This window comes from Lithobates pipiens, unplaced genomic scaffold (genome assembly GCF_037356315.1).
Source record: "Lithobates pipiens isolate NorthernLeopardFrog02 unplaced genomic scaffold, aLitPip1_a1.2 Scaffold_8, whole genome shotgun sequence".
In the NCBI taxonomy this organism is placed as follows: domain Eukaryota; kingdom Metazoa; phylum Chordata; class Amphibia; order Anura; family Ranidae; genus Lithobates; species Lithobates pipiens.
In genome coordinates this window covers 121,280,785-121,303,435 of record NW_027507903.1, presented here as the reverse complement: position 1 = coordinate 121,303,435, position 22,651 = coordinate 121,280,785, and the positions used below count along the sequence as shown (strand labels likewise).

At 44.1% G+C, this 22,651-nt stretch overlaps 1 protein-coding gene across 3 annotated transcripts in view; it reads left to right on the top strand.

Moving 5' to 3' along the window:
• The window catches only part of ACSBG1 (acyl-CoA synthetase bubblegum family member 1), a 119,276-nt gene that overhangs the window by 70,737 nt on the left and 25,888 nt on the right, over window positions 1-22,651 (top strand). For all 3 annotated transcript variants that reach the window (XM_077474251.1, XM_077474249.1, XM_077474250.1), the window contains 4 exons: window positions 206-355; window positions 1,318-1,494; window positions 6,285-6,466; window positions 21,054-21,287. In XM_077474251.1, the coding sequence (XP_077330377.1) occupies window positions 206-355; window positions 1,318-1,494; window positions 6,285-6,466; window positions 21,054-21,287 (743 nt within the window). The remainder of the gene's footprint in view (window positions 1-205; window positions 356-1,317; window positions 1,495-6,284; window positions 6,467-21,053; window positions 21,288-22,651) is intronic.

Sequence of the window (22,651 nt, the reverse complement as noted above, 5' to 3'; positions counted from 1 at the left end):
AGCCAGATATGTAAAGAATAACATTTTACATATATATTAAGTATCTGACTGACAAATTAGGTATTTTAAATAATGTATTTTAGTGCCATATGTTTCCTATTCACCATAAGCTAGTACTGACATTAAACCAAGTCTGGGTATTTCCATGTAACATAATAGTTCTTAGCATATTGTATAAATGTTTCTGATGTTGTATCATTATCAGTGGGATGAGTTCCTGGAACTGGGGAATGATATCAATGAGGAGCATCTGGATGACATCATAACTTCACAGAAGCCCAATCAATGCTGTGTTCTTATCTACACTTCGGGGACCACCGGGAACCCAAAAGGAGTAATGCTGAGCCATGATAATGTAGGTGAATAAAAAAAAAAATATTCTAAAACTTAATAGTTCAATTCTCCCATCCAATATAATCTGTAGTTATATGATGACGCTGTACGGCAATAGTGACAGTATGCAAAAATGTTTTAAAAATTGTGAAATTTTTGTTTTAATTGCTTGATTTTCCAAACAATTGTGACAAAAAATGACAACTTCAAAAAACCTTGCCATGCCTCTTACTAAATACCTTAGATTGTCTACTCTTCAAAAATGAGTCATTTGGGAGATATTTATACTGTCCTTGCATTTTCGGGCCTCGAGAAATGAGATAGGCCATCAGTACATCAGGATCGATCAATTTTCAGATATATACCATAGTTGGTGGACTCTACAACTTTCCTACAGACCAAATAATATACACCAATGTGGGTTATTTTCACCAAAGAATTGTAGAAGTATATTCTAAATTTATGATAAAAGATTTTTTATTTGCAAAATTTTATAACCGAAACAAAGAAAAACATTTTTTATTAATCAACGTTCTCGGCTGTTTATAGTGCAAAAAATAAATAAAAAAGTAATGATTTTTTTAAGTGATGTAATTAAGTGATTAAATACCACTGAAAGCTCCATTTGTGTGAAAAAAATAAAATAAATTATGTGTACAGTGTTGCATGACCATGCAATTTTCATTCAACGTGTGAAAGCTGAAAATAGGCCTGGGCAGGAAGGGGGTAAAAGTGTCTGGTATCGAAGCAGTTAAAGTGCTTTTCCTAGTTAACTGTTGATCACACAGTGCATCGCTTGCACAAGTTTTATTGAAAGAAGTACCATAAAAGTATTACCAAGTTGATATTGTCTTTCATGCTGGCACAGAGCCTTTATTTCATACACCTTAGAACATTTAGAAGTAATATGACCTAAAGATCTGTAATGCATTTAATTTGGCATCCATCCATCCATCTGTTTACAGTTCCATTACTTATTCTCAGATCACCTGGACAGCTGCCCATGCCAGTCGTGCTGGAGATATGCAGCCCGCAGAAGTTCAGCAAGAATCTATAGTCAGCTATCTTCCTCTTAGTCATATTGCTGCCCAGATTTATGACTTGTGGACTAGCATCAAGTGGGGAGAACATGTCTATTTTGCAAATCCAGATGCCCTTAAGGTAAGTGAGAAAAAAAATGAAGGTTCTCAAGCTGCATGGGCAAACTGGATCAGGGAAAAGTCATGCAGCTTTCTAAAAAATATACACATAAAAATGTTATATATATAAAACACTACTATCCCTGGAATTCATAAAAACTGGGTAGGCAGATTTTGCTATAGTGTCCGTCTTATGTTCTAAAAGTGGTAAAAAATCCTCCAAATTCATGTACTAGAACTTGAATTTGGCTCATGCTGCGGCACTTTTAGAATGCAGGTGAGTTCTCCTCGCCGCACCCTTTAATCGAACCCACCATGCGGGCACTGCGCACATATTTCAGAATTGCGGGGACGGCCAGCTCCCCATCCCTGTTGACGCCCATAATAGGACACCCGGACTTCCCACCAGGAGTATCGGACAGATCATTTAGACTTCACTCGGATCAGAGCTTGGTCAGAGCCTCTACTTTTCTCAGCTCCTCGGGGTGGGTTGACCCGGCAAGCGTATATCCTGTCCTTAATTCTTAAATTTTTGGGAAATGGAAGATTGCACAACTTGCGCACTTCCTCCTATCACTCCCAGACAGCGGCTGCTTTCGCAGACAATTGACTCCCTTTGAGGGCTTATGTTCGGGAGAAGGGCCCATAAGGGGTTCTCTTTCCTACTCCTATAATATTTTACTCGCTCACGCGTCGCAAGCTGACCCTCCATACCTGAGGAAGTGGGAACGGGATCTCCATACCACATTCACGGAGGATAAAAAAAAACGTATTCTCCTGTTTGCGCACAAATCATCCTTGTGTAGCAAATATCAGGAGATGACCTACAAGATTCTGACGCGTTGGTACAGGACCCCGTCAGTTCTGGCGTCCATATTTCCAGGCCTTAGCCCCCTATGTTGGAGATGTAACACCCACAATGGCACACTGCTCCACATTTTCTGGGAGTGTCCAGATCTAGCCCAGTTCTGGAGACAGGTCTTGCAGATCATTCAAAAAATCACAGATATCTCCTTATAGGATAATCCAGCAGCTATATTCTTAAACCTAACCCCAATGTCATGCAAGCAGTACAGCAAATCCTTATTGAGGCATTTGCTGAGCGCAGCAAGGGCTTGCATTCCCGGTGTATGGAAGCAACAGTCTCCACCTACGGTATCTTTGTGGTTCACCAGAGTGTGCGACATACAGCGGATGGAGCAATTTACAGCTGCCCTAAGGGGCCGTGAGGAAGAACACAATGCACGTTGGACACACTGGGATATGTTCCGATACTCTGACGAATACAAATCTTACATCTGAGGGTCTGATCATGGCCGGGGCTGCGGGCCCTGACGAAGTCTGTCCCCCTCCCACCCCTTCCCCTCTTGTGTACCCCCTGCTTCCTTTTTTTTCTCTATATTCCTTATCTCTATCTCTTTTTCTCCTCCTTATGCTAAAAATACCCTTGGAATGCGGGAAATCTAGGGCATTACACCGCAATCTCAATCCAATGGGCTAAGTACCACGTCGGGTGCATTTCCTGAAATACAAGCCCACAAGTAATGAGGAGTAGTGGCCTACCACAGGGGCACAGTACCGCCTTGATTTGCAAACGGTCTACCCCCCCTTTTTCATGTCCCACTCTACCATTCGACGCGGGCCGGGCGGCCCCCCCCCCTTTTTTTTTTGGGGGGGGGGGTGCGATAAGGGCCTGGATTTATTACAAAAAGTTATAAGGAGAGGGGAATGAATATGTCCGACTTCCGGTTGCCACATAGGCAGGCCTGTACTGGCCATCGGGACTACCGGGAGTTTCCCAGTGGGCCGATTGGCTCAGTGGGCCGGTTGTCAGACAATGTGTTATTTGTTTGACTCACTACACTTCTCTCCCTGGATTCTCCGTGTCAGTTGTGTGTTACAATAACGCCGGCGGCGGCAGCTCTGCTCCTGCATCTGGCACACAAGCACCACTCCCTCCTGACGCTGCCACTCACTTAAAGGCTGCCTCCTTGTCCCAGCGCCGTGACGTCACTCATGGCTGGAGGGCGGAGGCGGCCCGGGGACATGGGAGGAGCCGGAGTGCAGCGAGTTGCTGCCCAAGCTTAGGTGCTTGTGACTGCAACCAAGAGGAGCCAGCGCTGCCAAGTCCACTTCAGACAGCAGCACAGACAGGGTAAGGGGACAAAGAAAAGTCTTATCAGTGTAATTCAAGTAAGCACTAAATAATAAGCTAATCGGATGCTATATGGAATGCAGGCTGCATGGCAGCATGATTAATAATAAACTGAGAGTCTGGCTGTTACTGTCAGTGTCCGTGATTTCTGTAATATGCAGCATGGCGGGGGGAGGGGAAGGGGTAAATGTAGGGTTAATGTCACTGGTCATGGTAACTGATTATTATTCATCAGATACCGTGACCAGTGACATTAAATTATTCATCAGTTACTGTGGCCAGTGGCATTAAATTAATAATTGACCAGTGGCATTAAATTATTAATCAGTTACCGTGACCAGCGTCATTAATATTAATTGAATGCCACTGGTCAATTATTAATTTAATGTCACTGGCCACGGTAACTGATCATCAATTACCGTGACCAGTGGCATTAAATTATTGATCAGTTACCGTGGCCAGTGGCTTTAAATTAATATTAATACCACTGGTCACAGTAACTGAAGAATAATTTAATGCCACTGGTCATGGTAACTGATGAATAATTTAATGCCACTGGTTACGGTAACTGATGAATAATTTTATCGTATTTTTTTTGCGCAATTATGTATAGTTTATATACTGTTTTTTGCGTGTTTGCAAAATTAAAGTGGGCCGGTCTGGATGAAGTCCAGGGCCAAATTTTTGTCCCAGTCCAGCCCTGCACATAGGGTTGATAGCCCTGTGAATATTGGTCTTATTAAGTAATAACTACGGACGTTGATGATCTACTGTCTCTTTGGTTTGGCACCAAAACATTTTTATTTTTTTTGTTGGTGAACAATTTGTTATGAAACTGCATTATTTGTACTGCATTCCTTAAATAAAGATTTAAAAAAAAAAAAAAAAAAAAAAAAAAAAAAAAAGAATGCAGGTGAGACACTTTTGCAAAATCAGTATGAGCCAGTTTTTTTTCTCTGTACACCAAAAAGGAGTTGGTCTTAATTAGATCCACATTTACAATTGGCGCATTCAATGCAACACAATGTAAAAGTGGCACATTTTAGAAATATCTACTGTAAATTTGCTACGGGAGTCGCTGTTAAAATCAACAGTGTCGCAAAAACGTCATGAATTTGGCGCAATACATTAACAAGAAAGATTAAAAGAAAAGTGGTGCAGCAGGTTTATCAAATTCATATATATATATATATATCTCCTAATTAACATAGTTTAAACACAAGAGTAACCACTTCACATACCGCATATAGTCATATAACGTCCACAGGAGGGATCTCCCATCCTGGGTTGGTGTCATATGACGCCCTGGGCTTCCTGGCCATCTGAGGGAGGTGCGCGTCACTCGGGACCCCCCCCCCCCACCGCGTCACTCAGGACCCGATGCTAGTGCCTGGCGGACCCGCGATTGCCCGTTAACTGAGCAGGACCGTGGATCTTTACACACAGATCCATGTCCTGTCAGGTGAAAGGTGGCCGATTATGTGTTCCCAGTACAGAGAAACACTGATCGGTCTCCTCCCCTTTTGAGTCCCCTCCCCCTAGAGTTAGAATCACTCCCTAGGACACAAAGTTAACCCTTTGATTGCCCCTAGTGTTAACCCCCTCCCTGCCAGTGACATTTATACAGAAATGCCAATGGTCCCAAAATGGTGTCAAAAAGTGTCCGATTAGTGCTTCGCAATGTCACAGTCATGATAAAAATCGCAGATTGCTGCCATTACTAGTAAAAAAAAAAATAATAATAATATAATAATAAAAATGCCATAAAACTATCCCCTATTTTGTAGACGCTATAACTTTTGCACAAACCAATAAATATACGCTTTTTGCGATTTTTTTTTTTTTTTTTTTTTTTTTTTTTTATCAAAAATATGTAGAAGAACAATACATATTGGCCTAAACTGAGGAATTTTTATTTTTTTTAATTGGGATATTTATTATAGCAAAAAGTAAAAAATATTGTGTTTTTTTTTTTTTCAAACTTGTCTCTTTTCTTTTGTTTATAGCTCAAAAAATAAAAACTGCAGAGGTGATCAAATACCACCAAAAGAAAGCTCTATTTGTGGGAAAATAATGATAAAAATGTCATTTGGGTACAGTGTTGTATGACCGTGCAATTGTCATTCAAAATGCGACAGTACTGAAAACTGAAAATTGGCTTGGGCAGGAAGGGGGGTGCAAATGCCTGGTATTGAAGTGGTGAAAGACAAACATCAGGAAAAAAAAATATTTTCTAACTACTGTGAATGAACAAGGGGACAGGAGGGGTGGGTAAATGATAGTATCTCCCCTTGTACATTCACAGAATGATCTGTTCTCATCACTGAAGGAGAGCTGCAGCTCCCATACCTGCAGAGCCAGAAGTACAGTGCGTGTATTTTCAAGCATGAAATAAATTAGGATATTGACCTTACACAGCAGCAATCTGGACCTAGGATAATTATCATTAAAAAGGTAACACAGCACAAGTTTCTTTTTTTTTCCCACTATGGAAATCTTTATTTTAGCCATGTGATGTTCAAATCTCATTGGATTGTGACATTATAAAAAATATCCGTATCCTGGTGTGCACGCTTTGTGAATTGAGCCTACTTATGTGTAAAAATAGATGCAAGATAAGATAACTTTTCTCTTCAAATATGTGGTATAAATTGCAGGGAACACTGGTGGATACACTGAGAGAGACGCAGCCTACATCACACATGGGGGTCCCGAGAGTATGGGAAAAGATCATGGAACGTATTAAAGAGGTGTCAGCACAAGCAAGTATTTTCAAGAGAAAAATGCTGTCATGGGCCATGTCAGTGAACCTGGAAAGGAACCTGAGTCCACCAAGAAAGTATGTAATATAATTCAGCTAATCCATTTACATGCAAACACCTGCTATTGTGAAACAAGTGTATGTTTATTAGTCCCTTAGTATAATCTGCCTTTATTGAACTGTCAGTAGCATTGTGAATAATGAAACTTAAAGTGATTGTAAAGTTTTTTTTTTTTTTTAGCTAAAAATAACAAACATGTAATACTTACCTTCTCTGTGTAGTGGTTTTTGCACAGAACAGCCCTGATCCTCCTCGTCTCGGGTCCTTATTTGGCTCTTCTGGCCCCTCCCTCCTGCTGAGTGCCCCCACAGCAGCAGCAAGCAATGGGGGCACCCAAGCCGAGTCACAGCTCCCTGTAGCCATTCAAACATGGAGACGTGGTCCGTATGGAATGTACAGCGCAGCTTACAAAGTGCAGCAGTTATCGGTAGTGATGGATGAACTTCCGACGGGACGTTTCGCGAACGCGGCCGATCGTTCGCGAACCGTAACGTTCGCGGCGGGCCCCATTGACTTCAATGGGAGGCGAACTTTGCAAACCTACAGGTCAAATTTGCAGCCACAAAATAATTACTAGCTGTGCAAACATAGTCCCACCACATGGCCAATGACATAGCACATGTATGAGGTGAATCTGGGATCGACAACTACAAGCATTATTTTTTTTATATGTGAAATTGTTGTGACAATTCAGGACTGTGGAGCGCATGAAGGCAATGGAGGAGAGGGAAGGTCAGGGTAGGCAAAGAAGAGGGTGCAGGAGATGATCACCAGCAGCATGACATACAGCAATGACACCTGCACCGTGATAGAGTGATCTGACACCAGCACCGTGATAGAGAGCACTGACATCAGCAGTGTGACGTAAAGCACTGACACCTGCACCGTGATAGAGTGATCTGACACCAGCACCGTGATAGAGAGCACTGACATCAGCAGTGTGACGTAAAGCACTGACACCTGCACCGTGATAGAGTGATCTGACACCAGCACCGTGATAGAGAGCACTGACATCAGCAGCGTGACATACAGCAATGACACCTGCACCGTGATAGAGTGATCTGACACCAGCACCGTGATAGAGAGCACTGACATCCGCAGCGTGATATACAGCACTGAGACCAGCACCGTGATAGAGAGCACTGACACCAGCACCGTGATAGAGAGCACTGACATCAGCAGCGTGACATACAGCAATGACACCTGCACCGTGATGGGGAGCAATGACATCAGCAGCGTGACATACAGCAATGACACCTGCACCGTGATACAGTGATCAGACACCAGCACCATGATAGAGAGCACTGACATCAGCAGCGTGACATAAAGCACTGACACCAGCACCGTGATATACAGCACTGACACCAGCACCGTGATATACAGCACTGACACCTGCACCGTAAGCAGCCCCAGGAGGAAGTCCGCTCAGCACAGGGATGGTGGGAGCCCCGCATAATAAGCAGCCCCAGGAGGAAGTCAGCACAGCACAGGGATGGTGGGAGCCCCTCATAATGAGCATAGCACAGGGATGGTGGGAGCCCCTCATAATATGCACAGCAGAGGTACAGCCCCAGGAGGAAGTCAGCACAGCACAGGGATGGTGGGAGCCCCTCATAATAAGCAGCCCCAGGAGGAAGTCAGCACAGCACAGGGATGGTGGGAGCCCCTCATAATGAGCATAGCACAGGGATGGTGGGAGCCCCTCATAATAAGCAGCCCCAGGAGGAAGTCAGCGCAGCACAGGGATGGTGGGAGCCCCTCATAATAAGCAGCCCCAGGAGGAAGTCAGCACAGCACAGGGATGGTGGGAGCCCCTCATAATGAGCATAGCACAGGGATGGTGGGAGCCCCTCATAATATGCACAGCAGAGGTACAGCCCCAGGAGGAAGTCAGCACAGCACATGGATGGTGGGAGCCCCTCATAATAAGCAGCCCCAGGAGGAAGTCAGCACAGGGATGGTGGGAGCCCCTCATAATAAGCAGCCCCAGGAGGATGTCAACATAGCACAGGGATGGTGGGAGCCCCTCATAATAAGCAGTCCCAGGAGGAAGTCAGCACAGCACAGGGATGGTGGGAGCCCCTCATAATAAGCAGCCCCAGGAGGAAGTCGGCACAGCACAGGGATGGTGGGAGCCCCTCATAATGAGCATAGCACAGGGATGGTGGGAGCCCCTCATAATATGCACAGCAGAGGTACAGCCCCAGGAGGAAGTCAACACAGCACAGGGATGGTGGGAGCCCCTCATAATAAGCAGCCCCAGTAGAAATATGACACCGCTCAACCTCTTCAAACAGGAGGGTACGGGCATATAGTACGGTGTGCTTTTTTTGGACAAGGAAGTGAGCCAAATGAAGAAAGAAGGTCTGTGTGCTCGATTAAAAAAATTGTTTATAGACATATACATGGTCTACTGGTCACATGTGTTGAATTCCTCCGAGATCCATGCCTCATTCTTTTTTAGAAATGTGAGGTAGTTAACACTGTCCTGAGCTAGGCGAGTACGCTTATCGGTCACGATCCCCCCTGCTGCGCTGAACGTCCTTTCGGACAGGACACTGGACGAGGGGCAAGCCAAAAGTTTGATTGCAAATTGGGCAAGCTCTGGCCAGAGGTCAAGCCTGCCCACCCAGTAGTCCAGGGGTTCATCACTCCTCAGAGCGTCCACATTGGCCGTTAACCCGATGTAGTCGGACACCTGACGGTCTAGGCGTTCCCTGATGCTGGATCCGGATGACACCTGTCGATGGGTCGGCTGAAAGAATGACCTCATATCCGAAGTCACCAACACATCTTCAAACCGGCCTCTTCTTGCAGGCGCTGTTGGATTGGTACCCGCAACTCCTTCTCTGGGAGTGGGAATTGCTCCTCTGCCAGCGCACGCAAAAGCAGAATGCAGCATTTCTCGAAGCAAGGCCTGGAAGTGCTCCATTCTGACAGCCCTCTGTGGCGGCGGTAACATTTCCGCCATTTTGTGTTTGTACCGGGGGTCTAAGTACGTTGCCACCCAGTACTGGTCCTTGACCCTTATGCTTTTTATACGGGGGTCCCTATTAAAACACTGGAGCATGAAGGCCCCCATTTGCACTAAACTGGAAGCGGTGTGGTGGCCTGGCTCCTGCTCATCATCCAGGATAATGTCGTCCTCTTCATTCTCCTCTCCCCATCCACGCACAACAACAGGGATCCCAGAAAGGTTTAAAGCATGCTCTTCTTGCTCCTCCTCATCCGCCCCAGCACCATCCTCCTCTGACTCCTCTTCAGACTCCTGTTGTTCACTTGTCTCAGATAGAGTAGCCCCCCTGGGAATTCATCCAGCATTGCGACTTCCTCATCTTCCCGCTCCTGCTCCTCCACAGCTTGATCAATGACACGACGCAATGCACGCTCCATAAAAAAGGCATAAGGTACCATGTCACTGATGGCGCCATGGCTGCAACTGACCAGTTTGGTGATCTCCTCAAATGGCCGCAGAAGTCTGCATGCGTCGCGCATGAGCAGCCACTGGTGCGGTGAAAAAAAAAACAGCTCCCCAGAACCTGTTCTGCCGCAGAGTTCATACAGGTAGACGTTAACTGCACGTTTCTGCTGGAGCAGCCTATCAAGCATATAGAAGGTTGAGTTCCATCGCGTCGGGCAATCGCAAATAAGACGTCTGACCGGCAGATTGTGTCGCCGCTGAATGTCAGCAAGGCGAGCCATGGCCGTGTAAGTTCTTCTGAAATGGGCCGAGATTTTCCTTGCCTGTCGCAAGATGTCCTGGACCCCAGGGTATTTGACAACGAATTGCTGCACGACCAAGTTTAAGACGTGTGCCATGCATGGCACGTGCGTGATTTTGCCCTGTTTCAATGCGCTAAGCAGATTGGCACCGTTCTCACACACCACTTTACCAACTGTCAAACTGAGCGGTGTTAGCCACTGATCTGCCTGTGAACGCAAATCTGAAAGGAGTGCCGGGCCAGTGTGGCTCTTGGCTTCCGAGCACAACAGACGCAGCACGGCATGGCAACGTCTCACCTGGCATGTCGAATAGGTTCTGGGGAGCTTGGGCGGCGCAGTGGAAGAGGCGCTAGCAGCGCAAAAGCAGGAGTCAGCCGAGGAGGAGAGGGAGGAGGATGGAGTAGGAGGAGGAGGAGAAGAGCCAGGCCTGCATGCAATCCGTGGTGGTAAAACCAAATCTACACGGGTGCCACGGGTTACATGCTTGACGGCCGTCAGAAGGTTCACCCAGTGGGCAGTAAAAGTGATATACCTTCCCTGCCTGTGTTTGCTAGACCACGTGTCCGTGGTCAGATGTATCTTGGCACCGACACTGTGTGCTAGAGATACATTCACTTGCCGCTGAACATGGCCATATAGCTCTGGGATGCCCTTCTCTGAGAAATACTTCCTTCCTGGGACCTTCCATTGTGGTGTTCCAATGGGCACAAATTTTCGAAAGGCCTCCGAGTCCACCAGTTTATATGGCAGTAGTTGGCGGGCTATGAGTTCTGACAAGCCAGCCGTCAACCGTTGGGCAAGAGGGTTATGGAAGGTGGAATGGAGGACAATTGTGAGGAGAGAGGAGAAGGAGAATTAGAAGACGAGGCTGGACGGTGAGAGCCTGGAGTCTGGCTTTGTGTGTTCCGTTGCTCCCACTGGGCTCGGTGATGGCTGCTTATGTGCCTTCTTAAGGCGGTCACCCCTAGGTGAGTGTTGGGCTTACCGCGACTAATGCGTTGACTGCAAAGATTGCAGATGGCAACGCTATTGTCAGCAGCGGACACGTTAAAAAAAGCCCACACTGCGGAGCCATGTGCCGACGTCCTGGGACCGCCAGATGTGACCGTACATGGTCGATGACTCGCTCCTGATACATTAGCAGTCTGCTTTGTCCCTCCTGTGCAATGTAAGTTATTCCTGCTTCTCCTCCCTATCTGCTGGTCCATATCTCCCTCTGAACTCCCCTCCTCTTCCTCTCTTGTGGGCACCCACGTGACATCACTAGACACGTCATCATCGACGTCACCTTCCCCACCGCTATAAGTAGAGATCTCGGAGTAGGCAGCAACACCGGGGACCAACCTCCTCCTTGGGCTGATCTGGGTACTGTCGTCAGACTGCTGAGTGGCGGTTGTTGCTACCTCCTCTTCCTGATCCAATACCAAGAGTGGCTGTGCATCAGAAATGTCTTGATATGGATCGGAAAATAATTCCTGTGACTCAAGCGGAAGGTATGCGGTTGTGGTGGTGGTGTTCTTGGTGGTAGTATCTTTGGGGGTGCACATAGCAGAGAGTGAAGAAGAGGGTGTAGATCGAGAGGATGAGGAGGGTGCAGAAGAGTAAGGCTGAGTGAGCCACTCAACCAAGTCTGGTGCGTCCTTTAAAGTAATTGAACGCACCTTCTGCAACTTCCCACTTTGGCTCAAGCCTGTTGCTCCTGCCCTACCCCTACCACCCCTGCGGAAGGGCCTGCCTCTTCCTCTGCCTGTCATTTTTTAAATGACCCTGTGACAAAACTCTCAGTTCCTATACTGATAAAGGACTGCTGCAGTATAGGGCAGCAGTCAGCAGTAGTGCACCTCACTCAACCCTATATATTGTGGACCTATACCAGTCTTTAAGGAATAGCAGACTGTACCTCACTCAACCCTATATACTGTAGTACACTATACCTTACCAGTCCTTATAAGGACCTTTGTGGAACTAGTAGGTTGTGAATGATTAGCAGACTGTACCTCAGTCCCTATACTCATAAAGGACTGCTGCAGCAGAAGGGCAGCAGTCAGCAGTAGTGCACCTCAACCCTATATATTGTGGACCTATACCAGTCCTTAAGGAATAGCAGACTGAACCTCACTCAACCCTATGTACTGTAGTACCCTATACCTTACCAGTCCTTATAAGGACCTTTGTGGAACTAGTAGGTTGTGAATGATTAGCAGACTGTACCTCAGTCCCTATACTCATAAAGGACTACTGCAGCAGAAGGGCAGCAGTCAAGTATAATATTCTTTCTATATTTGGAAGAAAGAATATTATACGTGTACAAGCCTATTAACATACCAGTCCTGAAAAGAACCTTTGTGGACCTAATAGTAACAGCTACTGATTAAACTGACTGTCCCTCGCTGCCACACACAGCTTTCTGCCTGTCCCTATTTAAACTGACAAAACACAGGCTGCTGGAACAATAACTTGAATAGCACTCAAAACTATATCCTGTACTACTTTACCATACCAGTCCCGAAAAGGACTTTTTTGGACCTAATAGTAACAGCTGATGATTAAACTGACTGTCCCTGCTGCACACAGCGTCCTGTCCCTCTCTTTACACTGACAAAAGACAAGCTGCTGCAACAATCACTAGCACAGCAGTGCCTCAAACCTATATCCTGAACTACACCTAACACCTATACCATACCAGTCCTGAAAAGAACTTTTGTGGACCTAATAGCCAGCGATTTGGGTCACTGAAGTCTCTCCCTGCTCCACACAGCAACCTCTCCCTATAGTGACATACGAAAGAATGTAAAATGGCCGCCGGATCGGGTCTATTTATAAGTTAGGGGGAATGTCCAAGTGTCCATGTGCTGTAATGTCTCAATTGGCTGTCCTGTACCCCATGATGGAAGTGTCATCATAGGTCAAAGTTCTTTTACACAGTAAACACGGAAGTCCGCCTGGCGAACGGCAGCAATAGTCCACCGATCGGTCGGACGGCGAACAGCCAAAATTCACTGCAAAACGACCGCCGGGCGAACCGTTCGGCCATCCCTAGTTATCTGTATGACTGAGATATGCAGTGTACAGAGTGGACAGTGTAGTTTTACTTGACATATTTGGTCGGTGGAGAAGTGCCCCTTTACATTGGTGGTTAGTGTGGAAATTACCCCTATACTGGAGTTCAGATAAAATAGCGTCGGGGACTACATACCTGAGAGAGGAGAGGCTCAGCTGGGGCCGTGCCCCTGACTTTGGCACTGCAAAACTATTTAGGTACCTTTCAGCAAGAATGTATGCCTCTACACAGCAACTGGTTTTTAATAGACTCTGGTCTCCGACGACGGTGCCCCTTTAAAAAAAAAAAAAAAGACAGCTAGCATGAAGGACATACCAATTCCACCGCCCTGCCCTTGTGATGAAATGGCAAATATTTACTGTAACTATTGACACATACAGAAACGAATGACAATGGTTGAATCAACACAATTGAGATTACAAATTTTAAACAGAGATATTTAAGTTATGAAATCCTACGATCATTACAAAGACGTTATTTAAGCTACAATTCAACCCACCACAGTCTCCTAGATGCAGGGAAGTTATATAGCACACAATGGGGGAGATTTACTAAAACTGGTGGTGCACACAGAATCTGGTGCAACTGTGCATAGTAACCAATCAGCTTCTTGGTTTTATTGTCAAAGCTTAATTGAACAAGATGATGTTAGAAGCTGATTGGCTATTATGCACAGCTGTAGTTAGTCCTCTAGGTACCCACTATTTACAATAATTATTATATAATTCATTGGAGAGCAGGGAATCACTGGTAAAATTAGAAATGGACAAAAAAAAAATCTGGATTAGACGTGACCAAGTCTATGCATCCCTAGCGGGGGGGGGGGAAATGATACATAAAAGGTATATATATATATATATTGTATATATTATAAAGCTTATATTGTTTATTATACCACTTTGATCAATTAAATGAAAACATTTTTCTAAACATTATTTAAATCATGAAAACACATAAATATTAAAATCATATATTTCCCCCCCCCCCCCCCCCCCCAATCACATTCAAATACACAAGCATGGACTAAAAGCTTCTAATGTCCAGATTCTGTAAACCTTCTTCAAAATGTGAGAAGCAGAAAATTTGCCAGAAAAACATTCAACATAAAGGGCTAGTGATTTTTGTCAATATAGCCACTCTTGATCAAATCCCTCTATTTCGGCAGTTAGGAGTGCTATAGGATATTCTAAATATTCCTTTCGTCTGCAAGTTTTATGGTCTAAAGCCACACAATCAGAAATTCTGCCAGCAAAAGTCGGATGTGAGCTTTCGGTCAGAAATTTCCGACCGTGCTTATGCTCCATCGGACTTTTGCTGGCAGAATTCCAGCCACCAAAAGATTGAGAGCAAATTCTCTATTTTTCGGTCAGAAAAGTTCCGATCGGAAATTCTGGTCGTCTGTACAAATTCAGACGCGCAAAATTCCTACACATGCTTGGAAAGAATTTGACGCATGCTTGGAAGCATTGAACTTCATTTTCTCGGCTCGTAGTAGTGTTGTACGTCACCGCATTCTTGACGGTCGAAAGTTCAGAGAACTTTTGTGTGACCGTGTGTATGCAAGCCAAGATTGAATGGAATTCCGTCGGAAAAACCATCCATGTTTTTTCCGACTGAAAATCCGCTTGTGTGTACAGGGCATTACTTGACCAACAGCACAGTGGTCCAGAGGAAGATTATATATATATATATATATATATATATATATATATATATATTAGACATGTGCAAAAGGAAAAAATTTGTTTAGTTTAGTTTCGTTTTAATTCGTTAATTCATTAATTTCGTTTAGTTATATTCGTTAACTTCCTTAAATTCGTTTTCGGATTTCATTTAGTTTTCTACCGAATTCGAAAAATCGGCCACATTCGAAAATATTTCAACGAAATTCGAAAAAATTTCTATCGGATTCGAAATGATTTCAACATGATTCGACATTATTTCAACCACATTCGAAAATATTTTGTGACCCGACTTTAGGGCCATGTATCTCGGGGTCACTTGGTGCTAGAAACTCCAAATTTGAAGTGTCTAGCACCAAGTGACCCTGAGATACATGGCCCTAAAGTTGGGTCACAAAATATTTTCGAATGCGGTTGAAATAATGTTGAATCATGTTGAAATCATTTCGAATACAGTTGAAATAATGTCGAATCATGTTGAAATAATTTCGAATGCATTCAAAATAATTTCAACATGATTCAACATTATTTCAACCGCATTCGAAAATATTTTGTGACCCGACTTTAGGGCCATGTATCTCTGGGTCACTTGGTGCTAGACACTTCAAATTTGGATATGTTGTAGTGCTAGTACCATTGTGTTTGCATACCAAATTTTCTAGCTATAAGTGACCCCGAGATATGTGGCCCCAAAATCGGGTCGCAAAATGTCATTCTCTGCTCTAATAACTAATAACATTTTGCGACCCGATTTTGGGGCCACATATCTCGGGGTCACTTATAGCTAGAAACCCCAAATTTGGTATGCAAACACAATAATACTAGCACTACAACATATCCAAAGTGTCTAGCACCAAGTGATCCCGAGATACATGGCCCTAAAGTCGGGTCACAAAATATTTTCGAATGCGGTTGAAATAATGTCGAATCATGTTGAAATAATTTCGAAAGCGGTTGAAATAATTTCGAATCATGTCGAATTCATTCGAATTCATTTGTTATATTTCTTTCGTATTCGTTGTAATTTATTTTTTTATTCGGATGCATCCGAATGTCCGAAAGATGCAAAATTCGGCCGAATTTCGATTCGTTACGAAACGAATTGCACAAGCCTAATATAAATAAATATATATATATATATATATATATATATATATATATATATATATATATATATATATATAAAATTGTTCTGTACAGGTAGATCAGATTAGGCCTTGTTCACACCATGATGCAGAGATGTCAGTTTTTCTGCAGGCGTTCTGCAAGGGCACAAAAAAACAATTGATCTCTATGTGCCCTGTTCACACCACAATGTGTAGATTTTTTTAGTGTAGGAATCTACAATGTGTATGCAGTTTTCTGCATAAAAAAACAAAACTGATGTGACATCTACCTTGGTGGGAATCAGGCACATAACTGACGCATATAAAAAGTGATGTAAACTGATGTCTCTGCAAGTGAAATCTGACCGGTTTTGCCGAAACCAACCGGCTGCAAAGGGGACACAAGTAAAACACTTTATTAAAAGAGTAGGAAAATATTCGAACCTCTGTTAGATTTTTATTGTGTGTGCCTATTGGGAAGATTTCCTTTCCTGTGTGGTCTTTGATACTTTGTCTAAGGGTCCATTCACACCTGAGTGTTTTCCACCGCTCGTAAAGTGCTCATCTCAAAAGTTCCAAAATGCCCAACAAACAAAATCCCATTAATTTAAATGGCCCCTGTTCATATGAGCGTTCTGTTGCCTGAAGCAAAGCGCCTGAAGCTCAAAAAAGTACATGAGCTTCTTTTTAGGCTTACAGGTGTTTTTCTGCTTTTTACATTGAGACCTTTTGACCTGCACAAAATCGCACGACTTTCCACCTGAAAATGATACGCTCATGTGTGAATGCAGCCTAAAGGACAAAACACATTTTGGCTGGTGTTCTCCTTTAAAGCATAAACACAAAAAACAAAACAAAAACAAATTTGTTTTAAATTGAACTTTTCTAGAAAAGCTTGAACCCTTTTACTGTTTGCATGTACCAAAAGCAGCATACAGTATCTACAGTATCTATCAAAAGTGAGTACACCCCTCACATTTTTGTAAATATTTTATTCTATCTTGTCATGTGACAACACTGTAGAAATTACACTTTAGAAATTACACTTTGCTACAATGTAAAGTAGTGAGTGTATAACAGTGTAAATTTGCTGCCCCCGCAAAATAACTCAACATACTGCCATTAACGTCCCTGTGAGCTAGTGCAGCAAAGAAAACGCACACGCAAGTCAAGCCCGCATATATTTACAATGTTCAAATCACACATGTGAGGTATCGCCGCGATCGTCAGATCGAGAGCAATAATTCTAGCACTATACCTCCTCTGTAACTCTAACCTGGTAACCGTAAAAAAAAATGTAAATGTCGCCTATGGAGATTTTTAGGTAGTTTTTTGTTGCCATTCCACGAGTGTGCACAATTTCATAGCATGACATGTTGGGTATCTATTTACTCGGCGTAACATCATCTTTCACATTATACAAAAAAAAAATCGGGCTAACTTTACGTTTTTTTTTTTAATTCATGAAAGTGTCTTATTTTCAAAAAAATTATGTTTGAAAGACCTCTGCGCAAATACAGTGTGACACAACGATCGCCATTTTATTCTCTATGGCCTCTGCTAAAATATATATATATATATATATATATATATATAATGTTTGGGGGTTCCACGTAATTTTCGAGCAAAAAAAAATGATTTTATCTTGTAAGCAACAAATGTCAGAAATAGTCTTAGGTATGAAAGGGATAAAGCAATCTTAACACAGCTCTGCAATATCAAATTCAATATTCATATATCTATGTGAATGCAAAACTCCACTGCATCATTTTTTCTTTAACGTTTAAGTTCACTTTTTCACAAACAATAAAAAGGCAAACTAACACCCTACACCCTCCCCACCCCCTGGTTCACACTGCACCCTATATACCCACCTTAGCCCCCTGGTTCCCGCTGCACTTTCCTCTATGGGCAATTAGATGTCACTGTTGGGATTTGACCACTTTGACCAAACATAATCACTCTGAGCCATCCCTGAAGCCTTAGGGGCAGAGGAGCAGAACTTTCAGCCCGGGTTCACACCTATGCAAATTAGATGTGCATTTCCCCGCATCTAATTTGCATAGTAGGAGAATGTGACTGGATCCCTGTAGATTCATCCCTGAAATGGGGAACAGGGATGCACAGCGCTCCTGTGCGATCCACAGAGTGCTATAGTGTGAGCCCGGGCTTAAACTCCCAGACCACTGCACCTGCTACATGGGCAGTAACAGCTAATTGCCTACGGAAATAAGTGCAGCAGGGACTGGGGGCATAGGATGTTAGTTCACTTTTAAATTTTCTGTGAAAAGGGGAACTTAAAGAGGGATTTCGCTGTAAAAAAATTATTAAAATCCAGTAGCTACAAATATTGCAGCTGCTCACTTTTAATAAATGGACACTTACCTGTCCCAGGATCCAGCGATGTCGGCAGCCGAGGCCGATTGATCGCTCGACTCTCGGCTGCTGCCATTCTAGGTGAGGGAGTCAGGAAGTGAAGCCTTGCGGCTTCACTTCCCGGTTCCCTACTGCGCATGCGCGAGTGGGAATGGTCCGCGCTGTCTCTGGGACCCGTGTGTGTCCCAGCAGACAGCGCGCTGGGACAGAAAGAGGCATAGACTCCCGTGGGAGTCTGTGCACGGAAGTGGGTGCAAATACCTGTCTTAGACAGGTATCTGCACCCCCCTCCCCCCTGAAAGGTGCCAACTGTGACACCGGAGGGGGGGAGGGTTCCAATGAGCGGAAGTTCCACTTTAAAGTGGGGTTCCACCCTAAAGTAGACGTAAACATGAAAAATGTTTTGTATGTATGTCATAATGTAGATTATAAATTTCCTATCATTTGAGCCCAGTCTTGCCACAAAGAGTTAATCCAGCTCTGAGCAATACTCTTTTATTGTTCAGTGAGATAAATCTTGACAAACAGAGAAGAACTTTGTCAAATCTTCCCCCTTGCTGTGAGTGACAGGTGATTTACCCATCTCGTGCACTAGCCTAATGCCGCGTACACACGGGCGGATTGTATGGCGTACTTAGTCCGTCGAAACACATTTCAGTGGACAATCCGCTCGTGTGTGGGCTTCAGCTGACTTTTTCAGCGTGCAGTCCGGAGTACTAAGTATTTTGGTTTTTTCGAAATTCTGTCCGACGGACTAAGAATGGCGCATGCCCAGAAAGGATTTACACGGCGGAAGGGTGCTTTGCTGTGTCTTGGACTTCCTATTTCTAGTCCCGTCGTACGTGCTGTACACGTCATCGCGCAAGCTTTCGACGGACTGTTTGTGTATCCGTGTGTGGTCAAGTCCGTTCAGTGGAAAGTACGACGGACTGTCCGTCGGATTGTATGACGGACTAAGTACGCCATACAATCCGCTCGTGTGTACGCGGCATAAGAGACATGCATTGTTTTTTAATTCCCTCCCACTCCTATCTTCTGCTGTTCTGCCAGGATTAGATGTTCCCCATCTCAGCATAATTGGGCATGCTGAAGTCATGTGGTTACTTTCCTGTCTTTTCACTGGATGTTAGTAATCATAGCAGAAGTTCAGTGTTAGGCCGCGTACACACGGGCGGATTGTCTGCCCAACTTAGTCCGCTGAACCGTGTTTCAGCTGACAATCCGCTCGTGTGTGGGCTTCAGCGGACTTTTTCAGCGGACAATCTGACGGACTTAGTCTTTCGGAATTTCCGTAATTTTGTCCGTCCAAACTTGGTTTTGTCCGTCCAAACTTGGTTTCAGCGGACAGTCCGCTCGTGTGTAGGCAAGTTGGACGGACTAAGTATGGCGCATGCTCAGAAAGGATTTACACGGCCGAAGGTTGCATTGCAGTGTATTGGACGTCGTTTTTCTAGTCCCGTCGTACGTGCTGTACACGTCATCGCGCAAGTTTTCAGCGGACTGTCTGTTCATCGTGTGTGGTCAAGTCCGTTCATTCAAAATTTGGACGGACTGTCTGTCGGATTGTCTGACGAACTTAGTTGGGCAGACAATCCGCCCGTGTGTACGCGGCCTAAGAAATACACAGGGAAAAATGCATATTGACAAGGAGTGTAGAGGTGGGCAGGGAGTCTACTGACATCACGACTCCACCCACCGAGCTCCAGACAACAGACCCACCCACAGAATCTGCAGTTTTTCGGTACTCATAACAGATAGAGAGGAGACATTTGACAGGTAAAGATACATGCAGGAGGCATGTGTATACTTATAGATAACCCCTATGGCAGTAGTTTAGAAAGGATGACATTGGGTTTACATCCACTTTAGCACTTCAAATCCCATATTCGGGAATTACAAAATAACTACCCTTGCAGTGCCTCTTCTCCCCTCCCAAACAGAACCATAGGTGATGAGACATAAAGTGTAATGTATATCTTACCCTTTGCCATGGCAGGCTTAGTCCATCTGCATGACCAGTCCTCCACTGCTTCCTCTCTAAGCCCTGAATTGTACATGAGGACAGTGGGGGACTGGCCACAAGCCGAAATAGAGAGTGCCAGAGCCCGTAAACCTTTAACTGGGGGGGGGGGGGGGGGGGGGGGGTTAGAGTGGAGCTTTAAGATATCATTGTTCTGACCATTTGAAACTCAAAGCTCCAATCCTTACTTCCAATCCTCTTCTGGGTTAAATGACGACTAGTGTCAATTTGCCATTCTGGGCATCACCACTTCAACCTTGGCTTACATTACAATACAGTAGAAAGTGGCATTTATGTGCTGCCAGTGTACTACCACTTACTCTGAATGGTAGCCCAATGCGTATATTTAAAAAAAACACTCAAATTATAGCACACCCCATTGCACAGATGTGAATACTATGTGTGTTGTGGTGCTGTGGGTGCAGGAGGGTTTATTTGTGCACAGAGGCATGTTCGGAGCTCATTCAAAATAAGTAGGCTGCCTTAATGCAACAAGCAATAATACAATGCACCAATAAGTGTGAATGGGCCCTTTGTACTTAATTGAATATGTTCCTTATTAATTTGACAGATAAATGTACTTTTCATTGTAATGAGGCTAGAATATTTTAATCATTTGGGTTTTTGTGTTCTTAGTGGTGAACTGAAGCTGTTTCTCCCAGCTGTGGCTGATTACCTGGTCCTTTCCAAAATTCGCAAGATGCTGGGATTTTCTCATTGCCAGAAACACTTCTCAGGTGCTGCTCCTATCTCTAAGGAAACTCTGGAATTCTTCCTTGGCCTTAATATCACACTTTATGAAGCCTATGGTATGAGTGAGACTTCAGGACCTCACGTCATGTCCAGCCCTAATGCTCATCGCTTCCAGTGGTAAGAATACCTCCTATATCTTAGCAGTCTTCTACTACACCTTCTATTCTTTATTTTTCAAAAGATTTTCAGTCCCAGGACTTAAAGTAGGAAGATACAAAACAGTTGGATTTCATCAAGATATATATTCATAAATAAATAATTTTGCATTACAAGTGAACTCCAGGAATATATTTAAAAAAAATATTTGCAGCTCTGTATTCACTAATCTATATATAAATGTATTTATTTGTGCAAAAAAGAGCTTGCCTGTTAGCAGTTTTTCATTTTTAGCCTCCAATTCCAACTTAAAGTGGTTGTAAAGCTACTTTTCTTCTTCCTACAATCCCCTGTGTTATATTACATTATGTGCCCCAGTGTATGTTATTTATAAAATATAAAAATAAATGACACTTCATACCTAATTTCAGAGCACCGCTCATTGCTCACGTGACCGCCCACCGCTGTCTTCCCAGATCTGACAGCTATAGCAGGCGAGGCTGAGAATACCCGGCTGATGTCAGCCGGGAGGAGGGGAGGAGAGCAGTGGGTGGACACGTGAGCGCCGAGCGTCTCTCTAAAATTAGGTATGGAGTGGCATTTTTTTTATCAATAACATAAACTGGGGCACATACTGTAATATAACACTGGGGATTATAAGAATAAAGCAGTCATTTTTGAAGCAGGAGGGGAGTGATAGGCACTGACACAACTGCCAGGCAGGGAGGGAGGAGAGGGAGCAAGGAGAGAGAGCGGATGACAGAGGCATGTAAACTGACCACGGTGTCAGGGCTCAGCAGCCATGATAAACCATGGTCAGTTTACAGAGGAGAAGGGAAGACAGAAACTGGCAGGATCAGACAGGTATTTTAGGTGATCTAAAGGGACAAATTACACAGCACAGGCACTGTGTAATATAACATGCTTTAAGGGAACAGGGTCCTTTTTTTTTCTTCTTTTTTTTTTGTTGTACTGTACTATCAAGCAAAGGAAGAGTAAGGTGTGCCAAACTAAGTGTAGAGGTTAAAGTGAGAGGTGAATTTATTCAAAATACAGCCAAATAGGTACTCACATTACATAAAAGATAAATGAGCATTGTAACGGCCCTTAGCCACTGTTGGAGCCCTGTGGTGTAGTAATGGAGGTTCAGCATCGGGAGGATCTATATGACAGCTGACCAGGGCTCTGCCTCGTGGTGTATGGAACCAGTGTGGAACGCACTCTGAGCTAAACCAGATGTGACGCCAGGACTAATCAGGTGATGCATTTCAAAGCATCTGCTTTTTCCTCAGACCTGGGTGGCTGCAGGACTTGTCCACCCTATATGGACTGGCCCGAGAGGCGGATCGGGACGTCACAGGAAAAGATTACAACCCAAAATAAAG